The 27,153-nt window shown below is 38.5% G+C and overlaps 1 protein-coding gene across 3 annotated transcripts; it reads left to right on the forward strand.

Annotated features, from left to right (window-relative positions):
• Nucleotides 1-11,652: 11,652 nt before the first annotated feature.
• Nucleotides 11,653-26,752, forward strand: TSLIG3A (tRNA splicing ligase complex subunit 3A). Of its 3 annotated transcripts, none has more exons than XM_022574104.3 (8): nucleotides 11,653-11,772; nucleotides 14,711-14,859; nucleotides 17,022-17,156; nucleotides 20,649-20,833; nucleotides 21,864-21,944; nucleotides 22,492-22,608; nucleotides 24,684-24,851; nucleotides 24,947-26,752. In XM_022574104.3, the coding sequence occupies exons 1-8, from the start codon at nucleotides 11,720-11,722 to the stop codon at nucleotides 25,610-25,612; spliced, it is 1,554 nt and encodes a 517-aa protein (XP_022429812.1). In that variant the 5' UTR covers nucleotides 11,653-11,719; the 3' UTR covers nucleotides 25,613-26,752. The 3 variants fall into 3 exon arrangements, with proteins under 3 accessions (XP_022429812.1, XP_089779420.1, XP_089779421.1); XM_089923294.1 differs by lacking the exon at nucleotides 11,653-11,772 and adding an exon at nucleotides 15,018-15,125 and having other exon boundaries at nucleotides 14,763-14,859; XM_089923295.1 differs by lacking the exons at nucleotides 11,653-11,772; nucleotides 14,711-14,859; nucleotides 17,022-17,156 and adding an exon at nucleotides 17,174-20,502.
• The last annotated feature ends 401 nt before the right edge of the window (nucleotides 26,753-27,153 follow it).

The raw sequence follows: 27,153 nt of genomic DNA on the forward strand, positions 1-27,153 counted from the left end.
TTTTCATTGCTGACTGCAAACATAGCAATTCTTTACTGAGTTCATCTCTTTCGAATAATACCTTGCAAATGCAGCCAACAGAAACCTAAATAAGCTTCTAATAGTCTGTTTTCCAATCTTATTCCCTAGAACTAAACTTTATTAGATATAAGTCTCCAAAGTTATAGCAGGGAATAAATAGTTTTATCAACTGGTTAACCACTGAATAACATGGATTATCATCCTCCCAGCCTCCAAAGCTCATCCACACCCTAGTACTGTTAAAGAAAAAAAATTATTCATGACACTTGTCATGATGGTAAGGTAGACTTTATTCAAACAAACGACTATAAAGGGGGTGTAGGGGAACAAAATTTGCCACCCCAAAATGTCTCTTTAGCATGTGTATTATTTCCAGCTGAAAACAATCAAGGCCCAAAAGACTCAGGAAGAAATTTTGACCTCCCTCCCCTCTAACTACCTAAAAGAATTTACATAGCGGGCCTATTCCTGGAATAGAGCTATCACCAGAGATATCTGCATTCTGTCAGGTACTGTTCTGCTTTCCCAAAAATCTATTATTATATTAACAGAGTGTCTTACAATAAATTCTACCTCACAATCAGAGAAGTATTTTTACTACAGAAAACACCCTAGATTAAAAACCAAAGGAGTGTCACACAGGCCCCTAGTCCAATAAGATCAGCAGGCCTGAGGTAACCTGAGGGTAACCCTCTTTCAAACCTCCTCATCAACGGCGGCCTGAGGGGACACGCAGCCCCAGGAGGACGGCCTGCTGGGGGAAGGCAGGCCCTGCCCAACAGGCCAGGAGAGCCCGGTGCCTGAGGGGAGGTGCCCCAGCGCGAGCTGCGCGTCAGGGGCTGCAGGACTCAGCGTTCAGGCTGCCCTGGGATGGTTCCCGGGTCCAGGCCTTGTAGGAATACACTGGGCCACAAGCAGGTACTTCTGAAGGACACGCCGCGATGCCAAGGTCCACCCCGCTTCGAAACAGTTACCTGTTTTCCTGAAGTTACATCTCACAGGAACGCCTGGACTCCGCCCTCCGCTGAGAAGAGACACTAAGGAACCTGACTTCCACAGGGGCCCTGTGTGTCCTCGCGGGGCTAAGAAAGGTCGGACTCCAACGACCTTCGCAGCTTAGCATCAGGAGTGCCCTGCAGATAACGCGCTGCTCCAAAAGCCACTCCTGAGGGGCTCAGAGGGCCTCAGAGAGCCTCTCTTCTCACAGGCTTAAATGTCCCGGATGCCGTGGGCGGGGCGCTGACGGAATTGCGCATGCGCGTGCCGCTCCCTCACAGGATCCGCGCTCTCCTGGTTGGGTCTGGATTCGAGAACATGGAGGGATAGTCAGGGTCCCAGGCAGGGACTTATGGGGGACAAGCTGTGCTTCCATGGTCCATTCTGCTCAAAAGGTAAACAAACAAATAATAATAGCAGTAAAAATGCAAATGCACTAAGTTGAGAATCAGAGGGTATGGGTTCAGGTATCAATTCATCGTTACTCCTGGCCTGGAGCAGGTCAGTTCACACAACTGAGAACTCTCTTCCCTAAATAAATATACTGCCCAGGGCACATTAGCCTAGGGAACAATCACAGGCTCTGAATCTCAAGAAAAATCCTCAGTCTAAAGAGAGTCCTCGTTAGTGAAATCCAGGTAGCAATCCGTTCCTCTCTTAACATAGCTCCTGGCATCACTTCTGATGGAGATGTTGTTCCCATACTACTGATGTTGTCGTCCATAATTTTCCTGTGTCCAAGTTCTGACTAATAAAGTGAGCAAAGAAAAGAACAAATACCATTCCTCTCCCCCAACCCCATCATGTCTTCAGGTCATTTAACAAAGCTTCCTTGTAGTCTAAATGTCTGTCATACCCCTATAATGGTTTAAAAAAAAAATTCCGTATAGTTCTTCTTTATCTCTCGTTTCCTACTCTATGAATTAGGCCCAGTTTTCCTTTGAGCCAAGTCAAAAGTCCATGTAGGTGTTACTGCCCTATAACATGTTCAGAACCATTCTTCCTGGACAAATGCTGGTCAGTGTCTCTGACTAAGTTTCTACAGAGCCATGCCCTCTGCTTAGGGTGAGTTCTTTACCCAGTCTGGCTGAATGCCTGGATGTTGGTTTTTCACTGCTAAAGGATGCCGAAGGCAAGACTTCAGCTTCAGGTATTTGCTAATTGAGTCCCAAACACCTCCCCCTTAGGCTCACCAGATGTGTCTGAATCCTTAGTGAGTAGCCATCTCAGGCTCTTGTGATTGGAGCCTCTTGTACTTAGCTGTAAAATGAGGGTGGTTAAGCCATAGAGTGAAATGCTAAAGCTGGAAAAGACAGACTTCTCATCCACTGCTTTTCACACTGTTTATTAGTGACCTGAAAGATCAATTTACTGGCTCCCAACCAGCATTTTTAAATAAAGGGAATAGAGTTTCCTTTTTTTAAAAAAAGGAAAGAAAAAACAAAACGGTGCTAGCAAAGGTTATGTCTTGTTTCACTAAACTGTTTCAGCTGTGTATGTGTGGGTTTCAGCTGTGTATGTGTGGGTTTCCTACTGACTAGCATCAGTCTTTTTAAACAATGTAAGAGTTGTTCTAGATCTGTGTTTCTCAAATTATGGTCTCTGCACCAGTAGCATCAGCTATTACCTGGAGATTCATTAGAAATGCAAATTCTTGAGCCTCATCCCAGACCTACTGAATCAGAACCTTTAGGGGTGGGGCCTGACAATCTGTGTTTTAAAAAGCCTCCAGTCAATTCTGATAAACACACAAATTTGACAACCACTGGGATCTAGATAATTTAGCCTTTCTCAAGCAAAGGAGAGACTTGAGCCCTAGAGCCTTTTCTCTTTTCTCCCAGTATGATTACATAGATAGCTGGCATTGTAGACAGATAGGAGAGAAGCAAATTATCACACACAATGGATGCCTTAAGCATTAGGGCTTAATTCTCTCTTGCAGGTGGTTGAGAAGTGCTGGTCTAGAAGGGCTGGTCTAGAATGATGCCCAAAGTTTCTCTTCAGAGTCAAATTTATGTGACTTTACCTAAATTCTCCAAAACATAAAGTAATCCAACACAGGGATTTGAATATAAATGCTTCTGCTTAAAATATAGTTTCTTCTTATCTCTACTGTGTTTATAAACAATGATCCTATTGTGATAAAGAAATTAAGTATATAACTGTTATTAAAGAACTGGAAACTAAGATTTGTTGAGGACATTCAAAATCAGCCTCAAGTTCACTAATCTAATCATAATGCCATATTGACAAGCTCTCCCTAGGACAGTGATTTATAGCCATTTTCCTGCTTTCGCCCTGTTTTGTTCACAGCACACTCCCAATCACTAGTATTTCTCATCACAATGCTGCTGTTCTCATGGGAACTCTTATGCAGGGAGGGGAGAGCTTGAAAAGTCTCCTTGAGGATTCTAACCCCCCACATGATAATGGATCACTACACTAGGATGAAAGACAAAGTTGCTAATAACAATCTAAGTCAGTAGAGAACAAATCGTCCTACCAGAATAGCCTAGTTTTAAATAGGCATTGACTGAGTTCCAGGATGATCCAAGAGCTCAGAGCATAATTCATTGTTGTATACTTATTTATTCCCTGCAAAGAATCACTTTATTCTTTCAGAAGAAAGCGAAATCTGGTCATGAGAAAGGGAGAATTTTCTTGTCAATCAACGAATCTACATTTTTCATGCCTATTGTGTATGCATCGGTGTACTAAGAAATATGTAGGATGTGCATGGCTGTATAGCAACTGGATAGAAAAGATCAGAACATATTAAATAAGCAACATTAAAATATAACATTAAGAAATGTTAAATTATCAAGGACTAATTATGAAACCATCTGATGTGGTTTCAAGAAAAATGGATTCCTACACCTAACCCCAGAAATACTGACATAAGACTTATCAGAGGCAGGGCTCAGGATGAGGCCCAGGGCCCATTTAAGTCCTCCAGATGGTTATGATAGTCAAGCTAGGCACACTACCTTAGAAATCCAGAAGAGGAAAATTAATTTTAACTGGTACAGTCAAGGAACACCTCTGTGGCACAGTGAAGCTGAGCTCAGCCTTGAGGACAGGGTAGAAAGTAAACAAAGCAACAGAGAGACCAAAGAGCATCTGTGCACTTGCCTGGAGCAGGAATGTTACCTGGGACAAAGTGCTAAAGAAGCTTTGGAAGGTAAAGAATGAGTGCCTAAAGCAGTCAGAGGCTTCCCCCAAACTGAGTCTTAAAGATTGGCAGGAAGAATCTGTCAAACAGAGAATGAGGGAAAGGGGATTTCAGGCAGAGGAAACAACTTATACACAGTATAGAGATGTAGCATGGCAAGATGTGTTAAGTGAAGAGCAGACGTTGCATATGACCAGTGAAGGAGATCAGAATGTGCCACCGCAAAATAATGAGTGTGGCGTGTAGACAAAGAATGCCACCTGCCATATCAGCAAACAAAGGATGTAGTGACCATCAGCCCCTACAGCTGCCCCCCAGTGTTACACCCCGAGGGGATTCAGGATAGAAAAGAACAGGATACTGGCTCTAGATAGTTGAGGTGCATATCAAAGGAGTAATTTCATCAAGCCCAGACTCTTGCATCTTCTCATACAGGGAAAAGCACTAAATTCATTAAGTTGAGATGTGTGTTTTTTCTTTAATTAACAGTAATCTTTTGATGTGCTAACTACCTGGTTTCTATTGCAAAAACTCCTATATACCCTGGCTCCTCCCTTTCTTCTTTAGAGCAGTCCCTCAGAGCTTTCCAAGAGGCTGTCTCCAGGGCTTAAGTCCTCAGCAAGTCCGCTGAATAAAACATAGGTCTCAACTTTTAGGTTGTGCAATTTTTTCAGTTGACAGGCATATAGATTATTTTGAGCTGAAGTCAATTGAGAATCAACAGATGCAGAAAGAAGTCTTTGTAGAGCTTCCATTAAATGATTAAAAGCAGAAACTTCTAAGAAACTAGGAGTGTCATAAATCTCCACTCTGGGGAAGTTTTATGACCATGAAGAAGAAAGAAAGTTGTGGAATGAATCTACACAAATAAACCTTACTAAAATAATGCTGATCTTCCATTACTTTCCCCATACATGTACCTTCCCACAATTTATCCTCCCTAGAAACTCAACCTCCTTTCCCTTTGTTTAGTCACTTCTTCACTATGTATCGCTCTTCACTAAAGTGGTATATAAACTCTGAAATCTAACCATCTCTTTGGGGTTTTCACTTTATTTCTCTGAAGCACCACGAGCATTAATAATAGTAACAACAGGGACTTCCTTGGTGGTGCAGTGGTTAAGAATCCACCTGCCAATGCAGGGCACACGGGTTCAAGCCCTGGTCCAGGAAGATCCCACATGCCATGGAGCAACTAAGTCTGTGAGCCACAACTACTGAGCCCACGTACCTAGAGCCCATGCTACGCAACAAGAGAAGCCACCGCAATGAGAAGCCCACGCACCGCAACCAAGAGTAGCCCCCACTCGCCGCAACTAGAGAAAGCCCGTGTGCGGCAACGAAGACAATGCAGCCAAAAATAAATAAATAAATGAATAAATTTTAAAAATATGTGTATATAATAATAACAACATCAATAAAAATTTTTGTGCCTTTTCTCCTGTTAATCTGTCTTTGTCAGTTTAATTTGTAGGCCCCATTCATGAACCTAAGAGGGTAGAGGAAAAAATTTTCTTCCCCTATACTAGAATGGGCAGAGGAGGAAGAGGAGAGCCCTATGAGAGATAGGGTAAGAGAAGTGGTCAACATGATTAAGAAGTAAAAGAATAAAACTGAACTTCTCAAAACCCTCAGGGGGGAAAGTAAATTGCTGGGTGTACGTGCATATGATATATTGTGCGAGTGATAGGGTCCAGAAACCACAAAGAATGAGTAGATTCATGTCCCATCTAAAAGGGGCAGCCTTCTCAACCCAAGCCAACAGCTGCCTTGTTGGGCATGAAGGACCTGGTGCTGCCAAGTCATCTGATTTATGTTTTTAAGAAAACCCAGAAATTCAGATTTTTAGATAATATCTCCAAACTTTTAAATAATGACTCCAAATTCTTCAAGTTATTATTTAGGCCAAAACCCCACACAACTCCTGGCCTGATATGGATGCTAGTTTATCACTTCTGGGCTAGAGTTTAATAAACTCTTACTGCATCCAAATTAGACCAGTGTCTGTGTAATTCACTATGTGCCTAATTCATGGGTTGGCAGAACATGGCAGCTAGGCTGAAGACATTTTGGGAAAGAACAAAAATCAAGTTTGGAGCTTTTATTCTGGAAAGACCTGTTTATGTCTGTATATATCTATAACCACATCTATATGATTTATATCTATGTATATATAGATATCTATATCTTCCTCAATTTAAATATAGGCAAGATATTATTCTCAAACTTTGTGATATTTTTCAAAAATTGCCAGGGCTTAGAAAGTATACTATCACAGCCAGAGGCATGATTTGAAAAAAAGCATTCTTTATTAGTGAACAGGCATACCTCATTCTATTGTGCTTCACTTTATTGCACTTTGCGTTTTTATAAATTGAAGGTTTGTGGCAACCCTGCCTCAAGCAAGTCTACCAGCACCATTTTTCCAACAGCATTTGCTTACTTTGTGTCTCTGTGTCACATTTTGGTAATTGCTGCAATATTTCAAATTTTTCATTATTATTGTATTTGTTAAGGTGATCTGTGATCAGTGATCTTTGATTGTAATTGTTTTGAGTTAACCACAAACTGTGCTCATATGAGATGGGTAACTTAGTAAATGTTGTGTATGTTCTGACTGCCCCACTGACCAGCTCCTCCCTGTCTCTCTCCCTCCTCAGGCCTCCCTATTCCCTGAAACACAACTATATTTAAATTAGGCCAGTTAATAATCCTTCAGTGGCCTCTAAGTGTTCAAATGAAAGGAAGAGTCACACACCTCTCACTTTAAATCAAAAGCTAGAAATGATTAAATTTAGTGAGGAAGGCTTGTCTAAAGCTGAGAGAGGCCATAAGTTAGGCCGCGTTTGTCAAACAGTTAGCCCAGTTGTGAATGCAAAGGGAAAGTTCTTGAAGGAAATTAAAAGTGCTACTTCAGTGAACACACGAACGATAAGAAAGTAAGACAGCCTTATTGCTGATATGGAGAAAGTTTTAGTGATCTGGTTAGATCACACCAGCCACAACACTCCCTTAAATTAAAGCCTAATGCAGAGCAAGGCCCTAACTCTCTTCAATTCTGTGAGGAAGGGACATAAGAAAAGTTTGAAGCGAGCAGAGGTTGGTTCATGAGTTTTAAGGAAAAAAGCCATCTCCATGATGTTCAAGTGCAAGGTGAAGCAGCAAGTGATGATGTAGAAGCTGCAGCAAGTTATCCAGAGATCTAGGTAAGATAATTCATGAAGGTAGCTACCATAAACAACAGATTTTCAATGTAGAGGAAACAGCCTTCTACTGGAAGATGCCAGAAGACTTTTATAGCTAGGGAGAAGTCAATGCCTGGCTTTAAGGCTTCAAAGGACAGGCTGACTCTCTGGTTAGTGATTAAGGTAGCTGGTGACTTAAAATGAAGCCAGTGCTCTTTTACGATTCTAAAAATCCTAGGGTCCTTAAGTATTTTGCTAAATCTACTTTGCCTGTGCTCTATCAATGGAATTATAAAGCCTGGATGTCAATACATTTCTTTACAACATGGTTTACTAAATATTTTAAGCCCACTGTTGAGACTTACTGCTCAGAAAAAAAAAAAAAAGATTCCTTTCCAAATATTACTGCTCATTGATCATGAACTTGGTCACCCAAGAACTCTGATGGAGATGTACAATAAGATGAATGTTGTTTTCATACCTGCAAACACAACATCCATTCTGCAGCCCATAGATCAAGGAGTAATTTCAACTTTCAAGTCTTATTATTGAAGAAATACATTTTTGTAAGGCTGTAGCTGCCTTAGGTAGTAAGTCCTCTGGTGGATCTGAGCAAAGTACAGTGAAAACATCCTGAAAAGGATTCACCCTTCTAGATGCCATGAAGAACATTTGTGGTTCATGGCAAGAGGTCAAAATATCAACATGAATAGGAGTTTGGAAGAAGTTGATTCCAACCCTCATGGATGACTTTCGAGGGGTTCGAGACTTCAGTGGAGGAAGTAATTGCAGATGTGGTGGAAACAGCAAGAGAACTAGAATTCGAAATGATGCCCAAAGATGTGACTGAATTGCTACAATCTCATGATAAAACTTTAACAGATGAGGAGTTGCTTCTTATGGATGAGTAAAGTGTTTCTTGAGATGGAATCTACTCCTGGTAAAGACTGTGAAGATAGCTGAAATGACAACAAATGATTTAGAATATTACATAAACTTAGTTTATAAAGCAATGACAAGGTTTGAAACAATATACTTCAGGTTTGAAAGAAGTTCTGCCGTGGGTAAAATGCTATCAAACAGCATTACATGCTACAGAGAAATCATTTGTGAAAGGAAGATTCAATTGATGTGGCAAACTTTTTTGTTGTCTTATTTTAAGAAATTGCCACAGTCTCCAACCTTCAGCAACCACCACTCTGATTAGTCAGCAGCCATCAACATCAAGGCAAGACCCTCCACCAACAAAAAGATTATGACTTGCTGAATGCTCAGATGATGGTTAACATTTTTTAGCAATAAAGTATTTTAAAATTAAGGTATAATGCTATTGCACACTTAATAGCCTACAGTATAGTGTAAACATACATTTTATATGCACTGGGAAACCAAAAGATTCATGTGACTCTCTTTATTGTAATATCCACTTTATTGCCATGGTCTGGAACCAAACCTGCAACGTCTCCGAGGCATGCCTATAAGAGTATTTGAGACCCTACAAGATTAATTCTACATGCTAATATTTAGGGAGGAAAAAGTACTGTTTTCACTATGCAAGCTGAAAAGGACTTTAGTAGCATACACAAACTTTAATTTCATGAGCAACATGAGCAAATCTAGGGTCTTTCTTACTTTCTCCTTGTTGGAGAGTCATTCTAAGGGCAAATTCATTAAAACTGGAAAGTGCTATATATATATATTTTTAATATTTATTTATTTATTTTGGTTGCACTGGGTCTTAGTTGCAGGCTCCTTAGTTGTGGCATGCGAACTCTTAGTTGCTGCATGCATGTGGGATCTAGTTCCCTGACCAGGGATCGAACCCAGGCCCCCTGCATTGGGAGCATGGAGTCTTAACCACTGCGCCACCAGGGAAGTCCCGATATATTTTTTCAGACTTTTAATTGAGGAAAAAATTATTTATTTTAGGTGCCTGTTTAATCAACTTTGAGAAACCATTCTATGACAAATGACAAATCTTATATTCAAGTTTGTATCAACTTACTTGCCATTATAAAAATTACCCTTCTATGAACTTTAGAAGTAACTTTCTTAAGAATCTCAGCTGCATAAAAATTTAACTACTACATAATTCAAAACTTTGCCTATAATCCTCTTTAAGGTTATGACATAAAAAGATGTTCCTCTGAAAACTAAAGTCATTTTCATTTCAATTTTCTCGATTACATTTTTTTCACAAGTATAAAACGTTTTCTCTTTACTCTTTACAAGAATATTTGGAAAGGCTGGACTGTAAACTAAGATTATTCATTATTTCTAGTTGAACACCTTCTAAACAGAAAACTCATCTCTCAAAGATAATCTGATGGACTTTAGACAACTCTAAGTGTTAGAAAACTCTTTCTTATATTGAACTGAGGCAAAAACCAGGGTTCCTAACTCCCAGATCAGAGTTTTTTTCATATAATTCAGCTTGAATAAGGTCTTTAGATATCCAGGTTACAATACAAAAAAAAAAAAAAATTTCAAAACAAAATGCAAGTGATTCCTAGTAGATCCTATAGAAATGATGGCAATATTTACTTTTAAAAGCATTGATTTCATTGCAGTAGTCCTTTATAGAATTATTTTAAATAATAAAAAAAACCTTTGTGTTGGCTACGCTCCATTTACTCTAACAATTTGCATTAGGTAGAGAAGAATAATATATTTAGGGGAGTCATCATTTGTTCACTCACAAATACTATGTTATAACTTACAATGAAAAGTGAGTCAAGAATGAAAACTCCCCCCCCAAATTGGTTTTGCACTAAGAATTACTTTTTGTTTAGCACCTTCAACAACCCTATGAGAATAATTATTCCATTTTTATTGTAAGGTAATTATACACAAGATATACAAGCATACATAAGTTGAATAAGTTGTTTATTCAACTAGCTAGATATTCCTATCTTTTCATATCCTGCTTATAAATCCTTATTTGACTAGTCAGATAAGAAGAAATACGGATTTAGAGATACCTCCGTGTCAAGAGCCAGGTCCTTATTGGCCTTACCATTTTTACAGACCATTAAGCCACTGAGCCCTTAGTGTCCTCATCTGCAAAATGGGAGTAATACTTACACAGCCTTATGGTGCTTGCATAAAATAATGTCGATCAAGGAAGTAATACTATGTCAAGCACACACTAGGTACATAATAAATATTAATTCCTTCCCCCCACTCCAGATGGCGCAAAATAAGGAATTTTAAAAGGTACTATTAAGGATAGGGAGCATTTATCCATTAGACACGAAAATGAGAACTACAAAATTAAATCTACTGGTATCAATGTGAAAACTCTTTAAAAAATGCCTACATAGTGCAGCGTATACCAATTTATAGTTAAATATAATTTTCTAAATATGCCATCACTTTGAAAACAAATTTTCTCATTTTTTCAATAATTTCTAAGCACATACCCAGCCAGTAACTGCAAAGAAACCACAACCCATCGTGAACCAAGTGTCACACCCTGCCAAATATTGCCAAATCAATAACGGTACAACAAAAATTTATTTACCCTTTAAACTGTGTGAATTTAAATCTATTCTATTTGAGATTGATACGGAGTTAAAACCTCCTCTTACCTCCGTTCCCCCTTTAAAATAAGATGCTTAGTGTCTGGGAAGGGCTTAAGGTGCAAAGTAAAGAATGTAAAGGGAAGGAATGAAACAACTTCATGAGTACATTCGTGTCAAGGGAAAGTTGACTCTTCCCTAACCCTGAAATACAGCTACTACAGCCACAAGGAAATACAATGGCATGTTATCGGCCATTTTCCGCATTTGGCCCGTCTACCCCTGTGCTAAAGAATTAGACCGGAGCGCACGAGCTTCCCGTTTCTCCATAACCCACAGCTAAAGGTAGAACATGCCAGCAGGCTGCAGACACCCACTCGGGTGACTGAGCTCCTGAGACTCACAGCCAGCACCCACCCAAGTCTTACGACCCTCCCCACGCACGACGATCCTACCCCGCCCGCCTTGCCCCAAGATTCGCACATGCGTACACCCAATTAGGAGAAGTTAGAACATTCCCCGACTCGCCTAGTCCCCACGCCCAGCTGCCACGCAGCCAGTCCTCCTGCCCTTCTTGGGGCCGCTAGCTTCACTATTCAGTAATACGCATGTGCAAACGGTGTTTCCGGGCCACCCATTAGCCGGCCGGGGCGGGACGGCAGGCGGAACCACATTTCTTGCGCACGCTCCAGACATGCGCAGTGCAGCGGTTGAGGCGCCCGCTGCCGATTTGGAAGTTCCGGGGAGGCAGCGCATGCGCGAGTTTACGAGTAACCGGCGAAGAGGGGAGCCTGACGACTCGGAAATTTGAATACCACAGTAGCATGGAGTGTGACCTCATGGAGACTGACATCTTGGAGTCGTTGGAAGATCTCGGGTAAGACTGCCTGGGCACGGGTCTCCCAAACCCCACGCTACCGGCGCCCCGGGAACTCCTCCTCCGCCCCAGAGACACCTGCCTCTTCACGCCGCACCCCGTGGCTCCTAACTGTCGCCTCCCTGTAGCTCCGGGACCCCAATGCCACGTCCACTGCCTGCCCTGCCGGGTCGGGGCCCTCCAGCTGCGACACCTTAGGCCTCCCCTGTGCTTCCTGCAGCCGAGTTACCCGCAGCGTTTGTCAGTCATGCGTGTCATTGTCTGGGTTTTGGTTCTCGCCACCACGCTCCCCGAGGTCTTCTCCTTGCGCCTCATTCTCCTGCCCTACTCCCTCACTCTGGAGGTTGCCAAAGTTGATTATCTGTTTTCCTATTTGTTCTCCAAACTTCCTGCTCCTGTTTTGAGCCCCTACTCCTACCCCACCCCCCTACTCTCAAAAAAATCTGGTTTGCCCAGTCATGTATGCATGTGCCCAGGCTGCCCTCAGCCACAAGTCCGTGCGCTGCATACGTTCCGCCCGCTAGCTCACTTGTGCACCTAACCTGTCACCACCTTCCTGGGAACCACTGGCAGTTTCCCTTGACTCCGACACTCCTTCGTTGAGCCACCGTTAGCCCTTACCCTTAGGGGCATCTTCACCCACCAAGTCTCTGCATATTTGTTGTGCATTTTGTCTCTCCTCGTGACAGTTAACTCAACCATAATTTATCAGTATCTAGAAGCTGGAAATAGGGATTCTTATCTCACTGGGTCACCCAGATCAGTGTACTCTGTTAAAATTTGAGAACTTAGAATTTCTTGGGCTAAATGTGGTTCCGGAAAGAAACTGTATGATTATATATTTGCCTACAGGTACGGTATCAAAAAAAAAAGAAAGAAAGAAAAGAAAAACAGATTTAGGTAACCATATTTATAAAGTAACAAGTCCCTTATCAAAACCTTCCCCGAGGTTCTTTCATGCCATGGAAACCTTTGGGGGAAACCTTTCTTCTTCAGGAAAGGATACCTTGGGTTCCCAAAATCTGCCCATTTAAGTAACTTGTCCTGGAACAGATTTTTATGAAAGGAAATGGTAGTGCTTATCATCTTTTTTTGTCAACATGAATTATCATTGTTCTTTTCTTTGGAACTTGCTCTGAATTGTCATGACTATTCTGGACTTTAGGCGGCTTATTTCTTTGATGAGAGCCCAAAGAGCCTAAGTAAAAGTCACATTCAGCAAAATGGTGTCTTTTTGGTGGACCTCTCAGACTAAATTCCTAAATTTCACACATGAAACCATTCAGTAAACATTTTTGATGAACACTTTTTCTGTTGACAGTGTTGATCTGAGCACTTAAGGGTACAGAGTGAGGTAGAAGAGAAGTTCACACTGTGAAAATATGCTGTGAGGAGAACTGAGGAGGGCCAGGAAAAGGACAGGAAATGGGGAAGGAAAACTGAGAAAGGAAACAAGTCCTAAGCTTCCTAGAAGAAGTGACACTTAAGATTAATCTTGAAGGAGGAGTAGAGAGAGGATGGAGGTAAACTGTATTTAAATGTAGTCATTCTGCTTGGATAGAGGTCCCTTAACAATTGGTGATGGATGCCATTTCTTCCCATTCTTTTATCTTCTGTTAACTATGTTTTTCTTCTTTTGGGTACTATAAAAGTCATTGTTACTATAATAACTCTAGTTAAATAAATCATGGAGATGGGTTGTAATGTAAACCCTGGATAGTCTGAAAACTTGACTATACATTTTAACCCATAACTGCCTAGTTTGGTGGCATTCAGTCATTAAAATTTAGCCTTAATTGAATGATGTGTAGTTTTCAAGGATTTACTGTGAAATATTAGAAATAAATGACCATTCATTTTTAACCTGGTACACAGTAGGAATTCAGTAATTACTTGTAGAATATATTAATAAAGTTTAAATGTGTAACACAAGGAGAAGTTTCTAGGCCTAGTTTTTTTATTTCACTGTCTAATAATATGTGCTTTTGAATCTAGATGCCAGGCTATATATAATCTCATTTTTTGTGTGAGATTTCTTCTGTCCCATTAAATATATAAACATAATTATATTTTAGAAGGATTGACTGTTATCATTTCTCTAACATCGCTATACCTCTAAATATCGAATTATCTTAAGCATATAATGTATCATATTTAATAAGTGCTTTTATCAATATTACATTTAAAAGAAGATAAAATAACCTGAAGAATATGTATTTTAAAATTATCTTGAGAATGATAAAATCTTTAATTCTAGCTACTTTCTAGATTGAGGTTCATTGTTACTATTGTCTTTTATGAATGTTTGAACATTTAATAATTTTTTAAAATTACATTTGAATCACTTACAAAGAATTGGGATTCAGTTGCACCAGTTCACTCAAACATCAACTCACCAGCAATCATTAAATTAATCTTAACATTTCTCTGGTACTAGTAAGTCTTACTAATCTTAACTATCATTAAATATAGAAGGAGGAAATAAATGAATAATTGGAAAGCTTTTGCTTTTAAAGAAAATCATTAAAAACCAAATCTAATTAATTTCTGGAAAAATTTCTAGAAAATATAACCTAAGTTTTATTTCTGAAATAGTAAACTATAGTATAACTAGTTATCACTTATAATCTAGTTTTAATACTAATTCAATTAAAGTAAGAAAGTAAACCTTTGTACATAAGAGCTCTCAGTAAATGTACAGAGGTTGACATAATTTAGTACATGTGATTCTATTCAATATTCACATATTTTGAGGGGATTAGCTTGTTTTTTCTAATGGTTTAGTTTATTTATATTTGCAAGTTTAGAGACTGGTCATTGTAATTTATCTTTGTTAAACCTTTGCTTAATTATACAAATAAAAATGTAAATACATTGTATCTGTAATGTATTAGATGTGATTTTATATTCTTCTGAAGTATAATTTCTTACTCACCAGTTACAAGGGTCCATTGTTAGAAGATGGCGCTCTGTCTCAGGCAGTCTCTGCTGGAGCCAGTTCCCCTGAGTTTACCAAACTCTGTGCTTGGTTGGTGTCTGAATTAAGAGTGCTCTGTAAACTAGACGAAAATGTGCAAGCAACTAACAGTAAGTAAACATTCAGTTTTAGGTGCAAAATGTAAAAATAAAGTTTGTATTGTCAAGTGAACATTATCAGCATTACAGCTGAAATTTCAAGTTCTTTGTAAATGTAAAAAAAATTTTATAAAGAAACCGAATGCTTTTTTCTCCTCCATTGTTTTTAGAGATAAGGTGATTCTGAAGTTGAAAAACTGGAATGTAGTCATACAACTGTTAAAAATTTGTGGAAGTTGAAAAGACCCTATTACTGAGACACAGAAAAATGGAGACAAGTATATATGAACTTTTCATTCTTTGTAAAAAGTTGTGAGATCTTAAATTGGTGGCTAGAACTAGAAATTGGGGCGTTTTTCTCTGAGGACTACCAAATTCCAGTACATATAGCATGTAAAGTAAATGCATTCTAATTCTGTTATACATAGGGAGAAAGAATACTTTATTAAGAAGCTTTCCGTGTCATAGGAATGTATCACTAGATGCATCAAAACTAGATCCAGCACCATCAGATTTATGGTGTTGAGAGCTGTTTTACATTTGCCAATTTTGTTATCTGCTTGAGCGCTAGTTTTGATGCTGAGAAAGAGGCAAAAGCTTGGAATCTGATACTCAACAACCTGGTTCCCTCCTATCACAGGTAAACCCATAACAGGAGATAAGGAAAAATGCCCACCTGCTAATCCACCCTTATGGAGAACTATACACATAATCCCATTTTTTTCCCCCACAGAATCCCATTTCGAAGAGCTCACTCTTGCATATTTAGTATATTTAATGTGTATACATCAGTGGCATCCAATTCTAATTATTAAGGAGAGTATAGTGTAACAGTAGTAGCAGCAGCTTTTACTTACTGAGCACTAGCCATATTCTAAGCACTTTACTAGTGTTAACTCATTTAAACCTCAGGGCAACCCTACCAGGCAGCCTTTATTACTCTTTTATACGTTAAACAAGCAAGCACAGAGGTTAAGTACATTGCCTGAGGTCACACAACCAGTAAGTGCTTCAGTCCCCAGCAGTCAAGTTTGGGAGACAGTGTTCTTCATGCTGCCTCTTGACCTAACATTTCAGAGGTTGTAGGTGCCCTTGAAAACACCTATACGGTGTTAACTGTTTATAACCAGGAGCCCTGTTGTTCAAATGAAAACATCTTATAGAAGTCAATATAAAACAGGTAAAAAGTGTGGCTGTTTTAGTTGAAGTTGAGAGGGACTAGTTTGAACACAGCTCTCTCCTCCCCGGCTGCCTCTAACGGAGTTCTTTGGAACTGAAGTTCACGGAACACAGTTTGCAAAACATTGATTATACATTCTTCCCATTTTATAGGTGAGAAAATGGACTCAAATCAAGTGACTCTCAAAGTTTGTTAGTTAAATTTTACCCCTTTGTGATATTGGTTAGAGAACTATCAAAATAGTAAAGAAGAACGAGCATTGCTTTTCCTTGGTTCACCCAGTAAACGCTATACTTGACACGTTATGAGAAAACAGAAACACGAATCATGTTCGCCATCTTCAAATATAGTCTAACTGGGAATTTTAGGCACAACTGAAACAACTGGAGATTAGAACAGTAGTTAAATACTTCACTTTGTGGTTCACAGGGGAAGGAAATCAGTGAGTGTAGCAGTCCCTGGGGAAGGTTTCATCAAGGAGCAAGACCACTGGGCTTTGATGGATAGGTGAGGTTTGATAGAGCAGGAGAGAGTAGAGGGCATATCAATCACCAGGAGTCACTTAAGTGAAGGCACGCAAGTAGAAATGAGACTGACCATTCCTGGGACAGTGAGGAGACTGGCCTGGCACAAATAGAGGGAATGTTTGTGGAGGTTGTAGGTAACTACTATATACATGTAGTAGGAACTACTCCTAACAATATACTGGGAAGGGCAAGCAGAGAGGCTATGAAGAATCTTTAAAGGCAAACAGAAAAAATCAGATTGGATGAGGTAGAAATTAGGAAGCCATGAAAGGTTCTCAAACAAGGCAATAACCTAATGAAAACTGTTTAAGAAGGCAAATTGGCAGTGGTGTGAGAAAGGATGAATTAGAAGAGACAGGAAGTTGTATTAGGAAAATACTATTAAAATTTTCAATTTATATATAATTACTATGCCAATGGGGAAAACAATAATTTTTATTAAATAAGATTATTTTAATTCTTAAAAGGCCCAAGTGAAGCTGAAGAATTCCAGCTTGAGGTGAGTGGGCTACTAGGGGAGATGAACTGTCCATATCTTTCACTGACATCTGGGGATGTGACCAAGCGCCTTCTCATTCAGAAGAACTGCCTCCTTTTGCTCAGTAAGTTCATGGCTACTAGAATGTAGTCATTATTTTTTATTTATGTTTTCCATGGCTAATAAATGGGTGTAAAGAAAACTTTGTTAAACTTCTAACTAAGAAGCTAACGATGGGTCCATGCGCTGGTAGCAGTGTTGTTTTGTAATTGCTACTCTTTTATGGTTTAAATTTGGTGTGGTGCTCAGCGTGCTGTGCTTCACCTAACATGACCAAAGGTAGTGCTGGAGGGTTATACAAGTGTGTGATCACCACACCTCAGTGTTCTAGACTAGAAACACATTTTAAAATAAACTAGGAAGATACTGTGGGAATAATGAAGATTTTTTAAAATTAATTTATTTGAGGACAGTAACCATTCTAGTGCAGTAAATGGTAAATGTAATTATTTAAAGTATTTTGTTGATATTTCTTTGTGGCTGGGTAATTGTTTGGGGATTTTGGTTTTGTTTGTAAAGATATCAAATTACAATGTAAGCATTTCTGGAATACTATTTGGATTGTTCCTGTACTACTGATCATTCTGGGAAGTAAATTTTTATGAAAAATTCTCTCCTTCCATGTTTTTTAAATATACTAACTACTATTTCTCTCTTCACCCTGAGAAACAATAAGTAGACTCACAAATTTTATTGCCTTATATAAACTCTCCAATAAACACCACCAGTAGTCTTAAACTCAGAATTTTTGTCGCATTCTGAGATGCGCTTAGAGTAAACTTTGGTTAACTGATACAACTGAACTTTGGCTTCTGAAAAATGATGCAACTCCAATTTTGAAGGTTCAGTCAAAAAAAGAAAAAAAGTGTGTTCACAGCTATTACTTAGGAACTAAGGTATTCCAAAATCACTTTCTTATTTTCCCCTTCGTCAAATGATTGTTACTGGGTGGGTATGGGGGCAGGGGATAGACACAAAACGTTAGTTATTGCTTTAGATATTGATATCGCTGCATATAGTTCTTATGCATGCATTCATTATCCTTCAAATTGTATAATTTCAATAACTGGCTCAGCCACAGTATACTCACTGAATCTTCCTTTGTAGCACTGCTTTTCCTTTCCAATACCTGATATTTGGCACTTAGAATATGTTATCTTACATAGGAAGACAACAGCTGTGTGGAAACCTCAGTAATGACCCTGAATACGTAATTCTTCCAAAGAGCTCAGAGTTTGGTCTTTTTGGTACTGATACTTATAAAAACCACTTGGAATATAAATATTTATAAAAATGCCTTTAACTCTTTCCTGTTTCTTAAGCGAGTGTCCTCGACATTATTATTTTGGACTCAGGGTCATAATTGTATTTTAATGTGCTGTCACCCCTCAAAAGCTTTTCAAGAATATACAACTGTTTGCTCCTCAACTATATGACTAAATCAACAAAAGGTTACTCTGCTCTTCGAATTCTTTGTACATACATACACACTGCTCCCTTCCTCCTCTTTATCTTTGCTTCTGCTCTTTCCCCTTTTGAAAATATTCCCTAGTTTGTATTCTCTCTCATGCTAGTATGCATTTATGTACATATACTCATTCTCTTTTCGTGCTGTATAAATATTTCTCATCTTTCCAAGCATCAGTTGTCACATCTCGATGCTATAATTTTACTTGCTTCTTCCAGCACCCTTACCTTACTGATTTGAATCTTTTAATATATTGCATTCTGAGGGGGAAAATAAACCAACCTCATTAGAATTGTTAGTAAAATAGAATAGTCTATTCTCTAATAGTCTGTAGTGTCTGAAAAACTGTCATGTATCAGGTTAAGAACTGTTGTGGCTCTTCATTGGCCTTTGCGGTTGTTAGGATATTTCCCTTAGGTATAATTAGTCAGATGTCTTTGATGCATATATTCTTTATTCCTAACTAGATTGTCTGTAGAGATCTTTTTTGTTTGTTATGTATAATACTTATAGTGCCTTTCCTGGTACTTTGAACACATCAGTTACAGTTAATGTTTTTCAATGGTAATTGTGTTGGTAAACTAATTTTGTGAATGCCTGAGCTATGTTCCAAATTTAGAGACCAATTTATTAAATCATATAATATATGATTTTCTAGAGCAACGGTTGGCAAACTTTTTCTTAAATGGCCAGATAGTAAATATTTTCAGCTTCGTGGGCCATAAGGTCTCTGTCACAGCTACTTAACCCTGCTGTTGTAGCATGTAAGTGGCCATAGATGATATGTAAATGAATCAGTGTGGCAGTGTTCCAATAAAACCTTATTTGCAAAAACATGATTATTTTCATGACATTGGGGTTTTACTGTTTCGATCTTTTAACTCATACAGTTTGCTATATGGAACATGTTAAGATTTTATCAAACCCATTTAGAAGACCTTTCCAGAAACTTAGCTGTGTTTATTCTAGAATAGGATTTGGCAGCTTTTCAGAAATGATCTGCCAAAATTATGACCCCTGTACTTCTCACATTACACCTGGGGTGTAGGAAATGAGATATTCAAGCTGATCATTCTTTTATACTTATAATAAGGCTTAAGAGCCCAGAAAATGTCTTTTTCCAAAACTATCTTCCTAACATTGTCAGAAGGTTCTCACTTTGTCACATAACCTGAACTCCTGAGATCCAAATGATTATTAAACATCTTTTATAACAAGTTAAATGTCCTTGGGAAGGTTAACGTAATAACATTGAATATTTATACCTTCAACTGAATTACTTGAAGCAGATTGCAGCCCTCAGAATACCTGCCTGAAATCAACACACAAGGTGATGATATTGATACAAAAGGACTCTGTCCAGAAATGATGAGAAAGTTTTGGGTTTGTTTTTTTTTTTCCCCAGGGGCGGGGGTGAGAATGAGGAACACAGGAGGAAAGGGAATATTGAGAAGAATATAGATGGAAGAGGGTTTTCTGTGAACAGCTGGAGGGTGACCTTAGGCTACTGGAGACCATGAAAAAGGAATGTTTGGAAATTTAGTCCTTTCCCCCTTCTCTTGTAAGTGAAGCTTTGACTACTAAAAAATGTTCTTTCACTCTGGTCTTAAACAGACTACCTGAGTTTTGGAAGGTAAGAGGGCAGGATAGTTGCATCACTGGTGTGTATCAGTTGTGAGAAGTAAAAAAATAATAATAATAATAACTTTTTAACTGTTGCTAAAAATTGGCCGCCTGCCACCTTTTGCAAATTTGTTAACAGATGCCAGCCCCTGTTCTGGAGGTTCCTTAATAGTGAAATGCAAGAATCCACATTTTAAGATGTGATCTACCTTGATCCTTTGATTTCAAAGAAGAATTGCTTGCTTTTAAATCAGGCTTTAAACATATATTGGTTAAATACTGAATTACAGAACCAGTTTATATGTTACGTCATTTGCAGGTAAAAATGGTTTTCCTTTCTTGTTTTTATCCATTCTTGCAGCTTTAAAAGTTACATATCATTAGGTCTATAGAGTTGTGACTCCAGACTTATGACTATTAATTGTAGCTGTATCTCATTTTGAAATCTTATTTTGTTTACTTCAGCATACCTCATCTCAGAACTAGAAGCTGCCAGAATGCTCTGTGTGAATACTCTTCCAAAAAAAGCTCAAGAAGGAGGCGGTAGTGAGGTCTTTCAAGAGTTGAAAGGCATATGTATTGCTCTAGGAATGTCCAAACCTCCAGCCAATATAACTATGTTCCAATTCTTCAGCGGGATTGAAAAAAAAGTAAGACCTTTAGTACCAGATTGTAGTGTATTAAAGGCATAGTCCTACAGTTGTTTGAAATGAAGCAAGTTAATTTCTCTTAATGGGAACCTAATGTGCATATTATTAAGTAATTGTTACTAAATAAGTTTTGGGTTTTAAGTCCTAGATACCTTCAAGAGAAATTGGTATTTTACTGTTTTCTTTTTTTAACATATTAGCATGTTTCTTTTTCAAAAAGGAAACTTTGCACTTTGATTTATAAACTGAAGTAAGCTAGAAATAATGTAAAAACTATTAGGATTTGCATCCATTTAAAAGTTATTTTATCATTGAACTTTGATGCAATTAATTTTAAGGTCCTTATCATTAAATGTTACCACCATTCTCCCCATTGACTGGACAGAAAAGGATGTAAATATTTTGGGATTTTAATCCAGTCACTTTGAGCCTTACATGTTTCAACTGGCAAACTAGATATGTTGACTGCTAATACAATCTAGTATGTGAAAATAAGTCAGAATTATTTTATACCACATGTTATCAACAGTTAAGAGTTTTTATATAATTGATTAGGAACAAGCAATTTTAATTAAAAATTAGTGAACAGAAGAGAATGATATTTGTTATAGCGGAGTTATTCTCTGTATGCATATCTGCTGGACTCTAAGAATTGGTACATTTGCATTGTGGGGTAGATGGATGCCATGATGCACAAATTTGGCTGAACTCTACAGGGGAGCAGCAGTGTATCCATAGTCCATATTTTTCTGTGTGTTCATTCATTCATTCAGCAAATACACATTGAATGCCCACTGTTGTCAGGCACTGTTCTAGGTGCAGTGAAGGACTCATGCTTCCATAGACACGTGAGGAGTGGGTCAAGTGAGTGTCTTTATCGTGTGGGTCTTGTACATTTCAAAACATCCTCCTCCTTTGCCTCTGTCAGGAATCTTCTTTTGATGGCAAGATATGATGGGAATTGGGAAGATGAGGAGGATGTGTTTTACTTTTAGATTTGTTTATTCATTCATTTATGTTTTTGTGTCAGTTAAAGGAAACATTAGCAAAAGTTCCACCTAATCATGTGGGAAAGCCTTTATTGAAGAAGCCAATGGGACCGGCCCACTGGGTGAGTAGTAATCATCTGAGTAAACTTTGTAAGGAGCCATCTACCTATCTCACGATATTTATGTTTTTGTTTTTGAAGTTGTATTTTCTAATATGTAGTTTCCTAGGTGGACATCCTTAGAATCATTTTTGTTAATCTTAAGATTTATCCAAAATAATTTTATTTATGTAAGATTAGAAGCGCTTCTTTCATAATTTGTAAATATTTCACACAGCTGATTAAATTGAAGTTCAGTATGATGCATGTTTCTAATTGCCAAATGGGTTGCCTTCAAGCCAAAAACTTCACTGGGCTGAGCTTCACACAGTGAATTATAGGAAAACTAAATAAGAATTTTGTACTTTACATATTCTTTATTATGTTTTGAGACAGCCTATCATTTCATTAGCTTATTATAACTTCTTGTTCTATTTATTAAATAACCTAATTCATTTTGTGCTGAGTGCTGGGGATTCAGTTGTGAATAAAACAGATACAGTTTCTGCCCTTTTGGAATAGGGGGTCAAGCAGATTTAAATTCTAACTGGTCTTTTTAATTTTGTTTCAGGAAAAGATAGAAGCAATTAACCAAGCCGTAGCCAATGAATATGAAGTTCGGAGAAAGCTGCTAATAAAACGTTTGGATGTCACTGTCCAGTCTTTTGGCTGGTCTGACAGAGCTAAGGTACACATATCACTTAAAAGAGCAAAGTATTTATAGACATGATCCTTAAACATTCCTAGCCCAGTTTAGATACAGTGGAGACTATAAGAGAAATACATAGGAGACACACATAGGAGTTTTTTTTAGTGAGTTACTGAGTAGCAATTCTTTCAGCCATTCAGCAATAATAAAAACGTTTATTTTTCAATTTTTTAATATTTTCCAACAAAGCTATATGTTATAAACCCTACTGGGAGTTCCCATTTGTGAGAGAAAAGGAGAATATCTGAAAATTACTAAAAATAATAAATTTTACAATTATTTGTTTACTGTACTTTAAGCTAGCAATTTAACTTGCTAATTAAATAAATTAATTAAATTAGAAATACTGTTTTGGAGGACCAAATATTATGATCCATTTATAGGGAATTGGAGAATCTGGTAAGACTTTTTTTTATTTCAGCTTCAATAAAATAATCCGTTGTCTTGGTCATTCAGGTATTTATTAAATATCTACTATTTTATCAGTAAGTGTTAATTAATAGGCGCAGTTGATTAATTTGACCTTCTTAGAACCCTGAAATGGAGCTAATTATTGAATTTATGTGGAGGTTGGTCCAAATATGTTAGTATTTGATGTTCCCTTAATAGTGCATTCGTTTTTAAAAGTAGATTTTTCTCTGAATTTTAATTGACTGAGAAAATGTTTTTCTTTAGTTCTCCAATTATCTTCCTAATACATTAGTTTCACCTAAAATCTTTAAACCATAGCATAATCCTATTTAGCTGCTAAATTTATGGGGTAGATATTTATTGAGTTAACAGTATCTTAGTGTTGGAAAGGGGTTTTAGAGATCAGTCTTAACTCCCCTTATTTTGCAACTAAAAACATGGAGAGCCAGGTACATGGAAGGTTTTGCCTAAGATCTCACAGTGAGTCAGTAGTAACATGAGGAATAAACTGTTCTCTCCTGGGACTGTTGAGGAAATACCAATACTTTCTTAAAGTTGTCTTTGATAAAAACAATCATTTTACTCTCGGCATAATACATATACTTCAAAAACAAAAACCTGCAACTCTCAGCTAGAAAAGCATGTAATGATTGATGGGTGTGCATTGACCCAAGGCATTAACACTACAGTTCTGGGGTTTTATTTGTTTGTTTTTTAATAAATTTATTTATTTATTTGTTTTTGGCTGTGTTGGGTCTTTGTTGCTGCACACGGGCTTTTCTCTAGTTGCGGCAAAGTGGGGGCTGCTCTTCGTTTCAGTGCAGGGGCTTCTCATTGCGGTGGCTTCTCTTGTTGCAGAGCGTGGTCTGTAGGCACGCGGGCTCAGGAGTTGTGGCTCGCGGGCTGTAGAGCGCAGGCTCAGTAGTTGTGGCGCACAGGCTTAGTTGCTCCGTGGCATGTGGGATCTTCCCAGACCAGGGCTCGAGCCCGTGTACCCTGCATTAGCAGGCAGATTCTTAACCACTGTGCCACCAGGAAAGCCCTAACTTGCTCTTTATATCCTTTGTTCATTCATCTTTTGTGGTCTTATGTTACACATGCATTAAATGTACTTCTACTAAGTGGTTAAAGTAGACTCTTTTTCTTAATTATTATTTATAATAGAGGAAAGTATTACATGGGGGGATCACTTTTGCAAGAAATATGTATGATGTTAACATAATTAGTTCAAATTAGTCACGGGTAACTTTTTTTATCTCATAGTAAGCAGATGAGAAAATTAAAGCAAAATTGTTGAAATGGGCTTCCATTCTTATATTTAAATAGATAAAATGAAGGTGTTTGATCTGAGACCAATGGCATGGGGAACCTTTTTGTCCCACAGTCCTTTTAAAAGGGAAGCCCTTTACCCCCATATCCCCCTCCCCCCATCATTCCTTGGGGATACGGGGGTAAAGGGGCTTTATCTAAGCTGTACTCTTAAGTTAGTTCTTCACTAGATAGGAGCAATGGTGAGTATGTAACTTCTGTCATCTGGAGCCTAGTAAATATTATCATCAGACATTTTGGAAATCTTATTTAATATCAATGTTTCTGTGTCATCTTGAAAATTGACATTTGTCTTTGAACACTTTCTTTCACAGAGTCAGACAGAAAAATTAGCAAAGGTTTACCAGCCAAAACGCTCAGTCTTATCTCCTAAAAGTACTATTTCTGTTGCCCACCTTTTGGCTGCAAGACAAGACTTGTCAAAGATTTTAAGGACAAGCAGTGGCTCTATAAGAGAAAAGACTGCCTGTGCCATCAATAAGGTGATGAGAGTACCTTTAATTTTCTTTCAAATACATTTATTTCTGTTTATAAAATAAAGTAATTCAAAATTTTAAATGTCTTTCTTATCCCATAGGTGTTGATGGGCAGGGTTCCTGACAGAGGAGGTAGGCCCAATGAAATTGAACCTCCACCCCCGGAGATGCCACCATGGCAGAAGAGGCAGGATGGCACCCAGCAGCCAGCAGGAGGCCGCGGAGCAGGGAGAGGTGGTTATGAACATGCCTCATACGGAGGGCGAGGAGGTCACGAACAAGGAGGGGGGAGGGGCGGACGTGGTGGTTACGACCACGGTGGCCGAGGGGGAGGAAGAGGAAATAAGCATCAAGGAGGCTGGACAGACGGAGGGAGTGGAGGGGGCGGTGGCTACCAAGATGGTAGTTACCGAGATTCCAGTTTCCAGCCGGGTGGCTATCACGGTGGCCACAGTGGTGGCTACCAGGGTGGTGGTTATGGTGGCTTCCAAACATCTACATATACAGGAAGTGGATACCAGGGTGGTGGATATCAGCAGGACAGTAGATACCAAGATGGAGGGCATCATGGTGATCGAGGCAGTGGTCGCGGAGGGAGAGGTGGTCGTGGAGGCCGAGGTGGTGGACGCGCAGGCCAGGGAGGAGGTTGGGGAGGAAGAGGGAGCCAGAATTATCACCAGGGGGGACAGTTTGAACAGCACTTCCAGCATGGAGGTTATCAGTATAATCATTCTGGATTTGGACAGGGCAGACATTATACTAGTTGAGGCTACAGAACCTTACATTTTGCTAGAGCTCAAGTAATAGAAACTTAGTTTCAGAATCCTGAATCCAGCAATGTTTTTGAGTTAATGTGAGACCACAGGTGACAGGCAGATTCCTGCTTGGCATAAGCATTTGTAGGTCTTCATACAATACTGTTCGTTTTGGGTTTTGTTTTTTTTTTAATGGACTTACATAATGCTGTTTATTTGAGAAACACATACAGTATCTCTCCTTTGTATGAAGAATTTCTTAAAAGGTAATTAAAATTGCCTTTAATTGACCAGTAGACTAATTCCACAGTCAGAACATGCATATTTTTCTGAACAAAATTACTTGAGTAAGTAGTTTTCATGTTTTCAGTATGCAGTTTTGAAAAATGAGGATTCTCCTAGATTTTTTTAGATTTACAACTAGGAAACCTTCCTCATATTAACAATCCATTTATATGTATTTTCCTTAAAGTATTCTAATGCCTATTTTCCAAGCACAGTTCTGCCCTGATTGGCTTTTTATTCTGAGAGGTTATGCAACATTTGCTTCATGATAGAACTTCGAGGTCAGTTCCTATTAAATGAGCTCTTCTGCAGATAGCACATTCAGTAGCCTTATCCTTTCGATGGAATACTGTACCATATGCTCAACTCTGAAAATCTTGAACACGGCCAAAATCCATAAAGATTATAAAAGCAAACTAAGTTGTGAACCTATAGTACACGTAGGCATTTAGTTAAGTATAGCAATTCAAACTGACCTGCATCCATTCAAAACAAGTTCCTCCTTCAACCTTATTTTTACTTGAAATCTGCTAGAAGAAACAGCAAACTGAAATTTGTTTTATGCACGAGTTAATACCACTGGCTCAGCAAATACAAGTTAGTTTGCTTTGGGCAGGAGACTTTTTTTGTAATGGAAAAAATGCACTACCGAGTAAGAGGACAGATTTTTGCTTAGAGCAGGAGGCCCTTTATTATTGCTGCAGAAAACAAAAGCCTGGCTGCGTTGATGTTTGACACTCACCTTGACTGAAATCTACATGACGCTTCTTGCTGGGTTTTTGTACACGTAAATATTGTCAAGCTGTGAAAGAAAATGGCTGGAGGTGTGCTTTGTGTGAAAGGTGAGCAATAAAGTATTTGTATGTTCTCTCTTTGGTTTGAGTTTTATTTTAGCCACTTTTTTAAACTGAATTATTCAGGACGCTTGCTTCAAGCTTCTGAACTAAGGCCTTTGTTCCCCAAAGATTCTCAAGTGTTTCCTTGAAACATAATTTGTAGTGAAAGATAACTCTTACTCTAGAACCTTAAGTAAGTTGAAAAATAGCTATTTCCAAATTTACCTTTTACTATAACTTTATAGCTGGAAAACTTCACTACTTATCCCTGGCCCCTAGGTGTAGCTGTTGCTGCACAGTTGTGTTAGGCAAAGATCCATTAATGGCCCTGATCTTTTAGGGGGCTTTTTTATTTATTTGTTTCTCCATTCTTCCTAAGAATGAGCGACATTTTGAATGAAGTGAATTGAAAATATAAATATATGTTTGTAA

The sequence above is a fragment of the Delphinapterus leucas genome, chromosome 13 (genome assembly GCF_059928025.1).
Source record: "Delphinapterus leucas isolate spDelLeu-1000000601 "Yukka" chromosome 13, BTC_Dleu_Yukka2, whole genome shotgun sequence".
Classification (NCBI taxonomy): domain Eukaryota; kingdom Metazoa; phylum Chordata; class Mammalia; order Artiodactyla; family Monodontidae; genus Delphinapterus; species Delphinapterus leucas.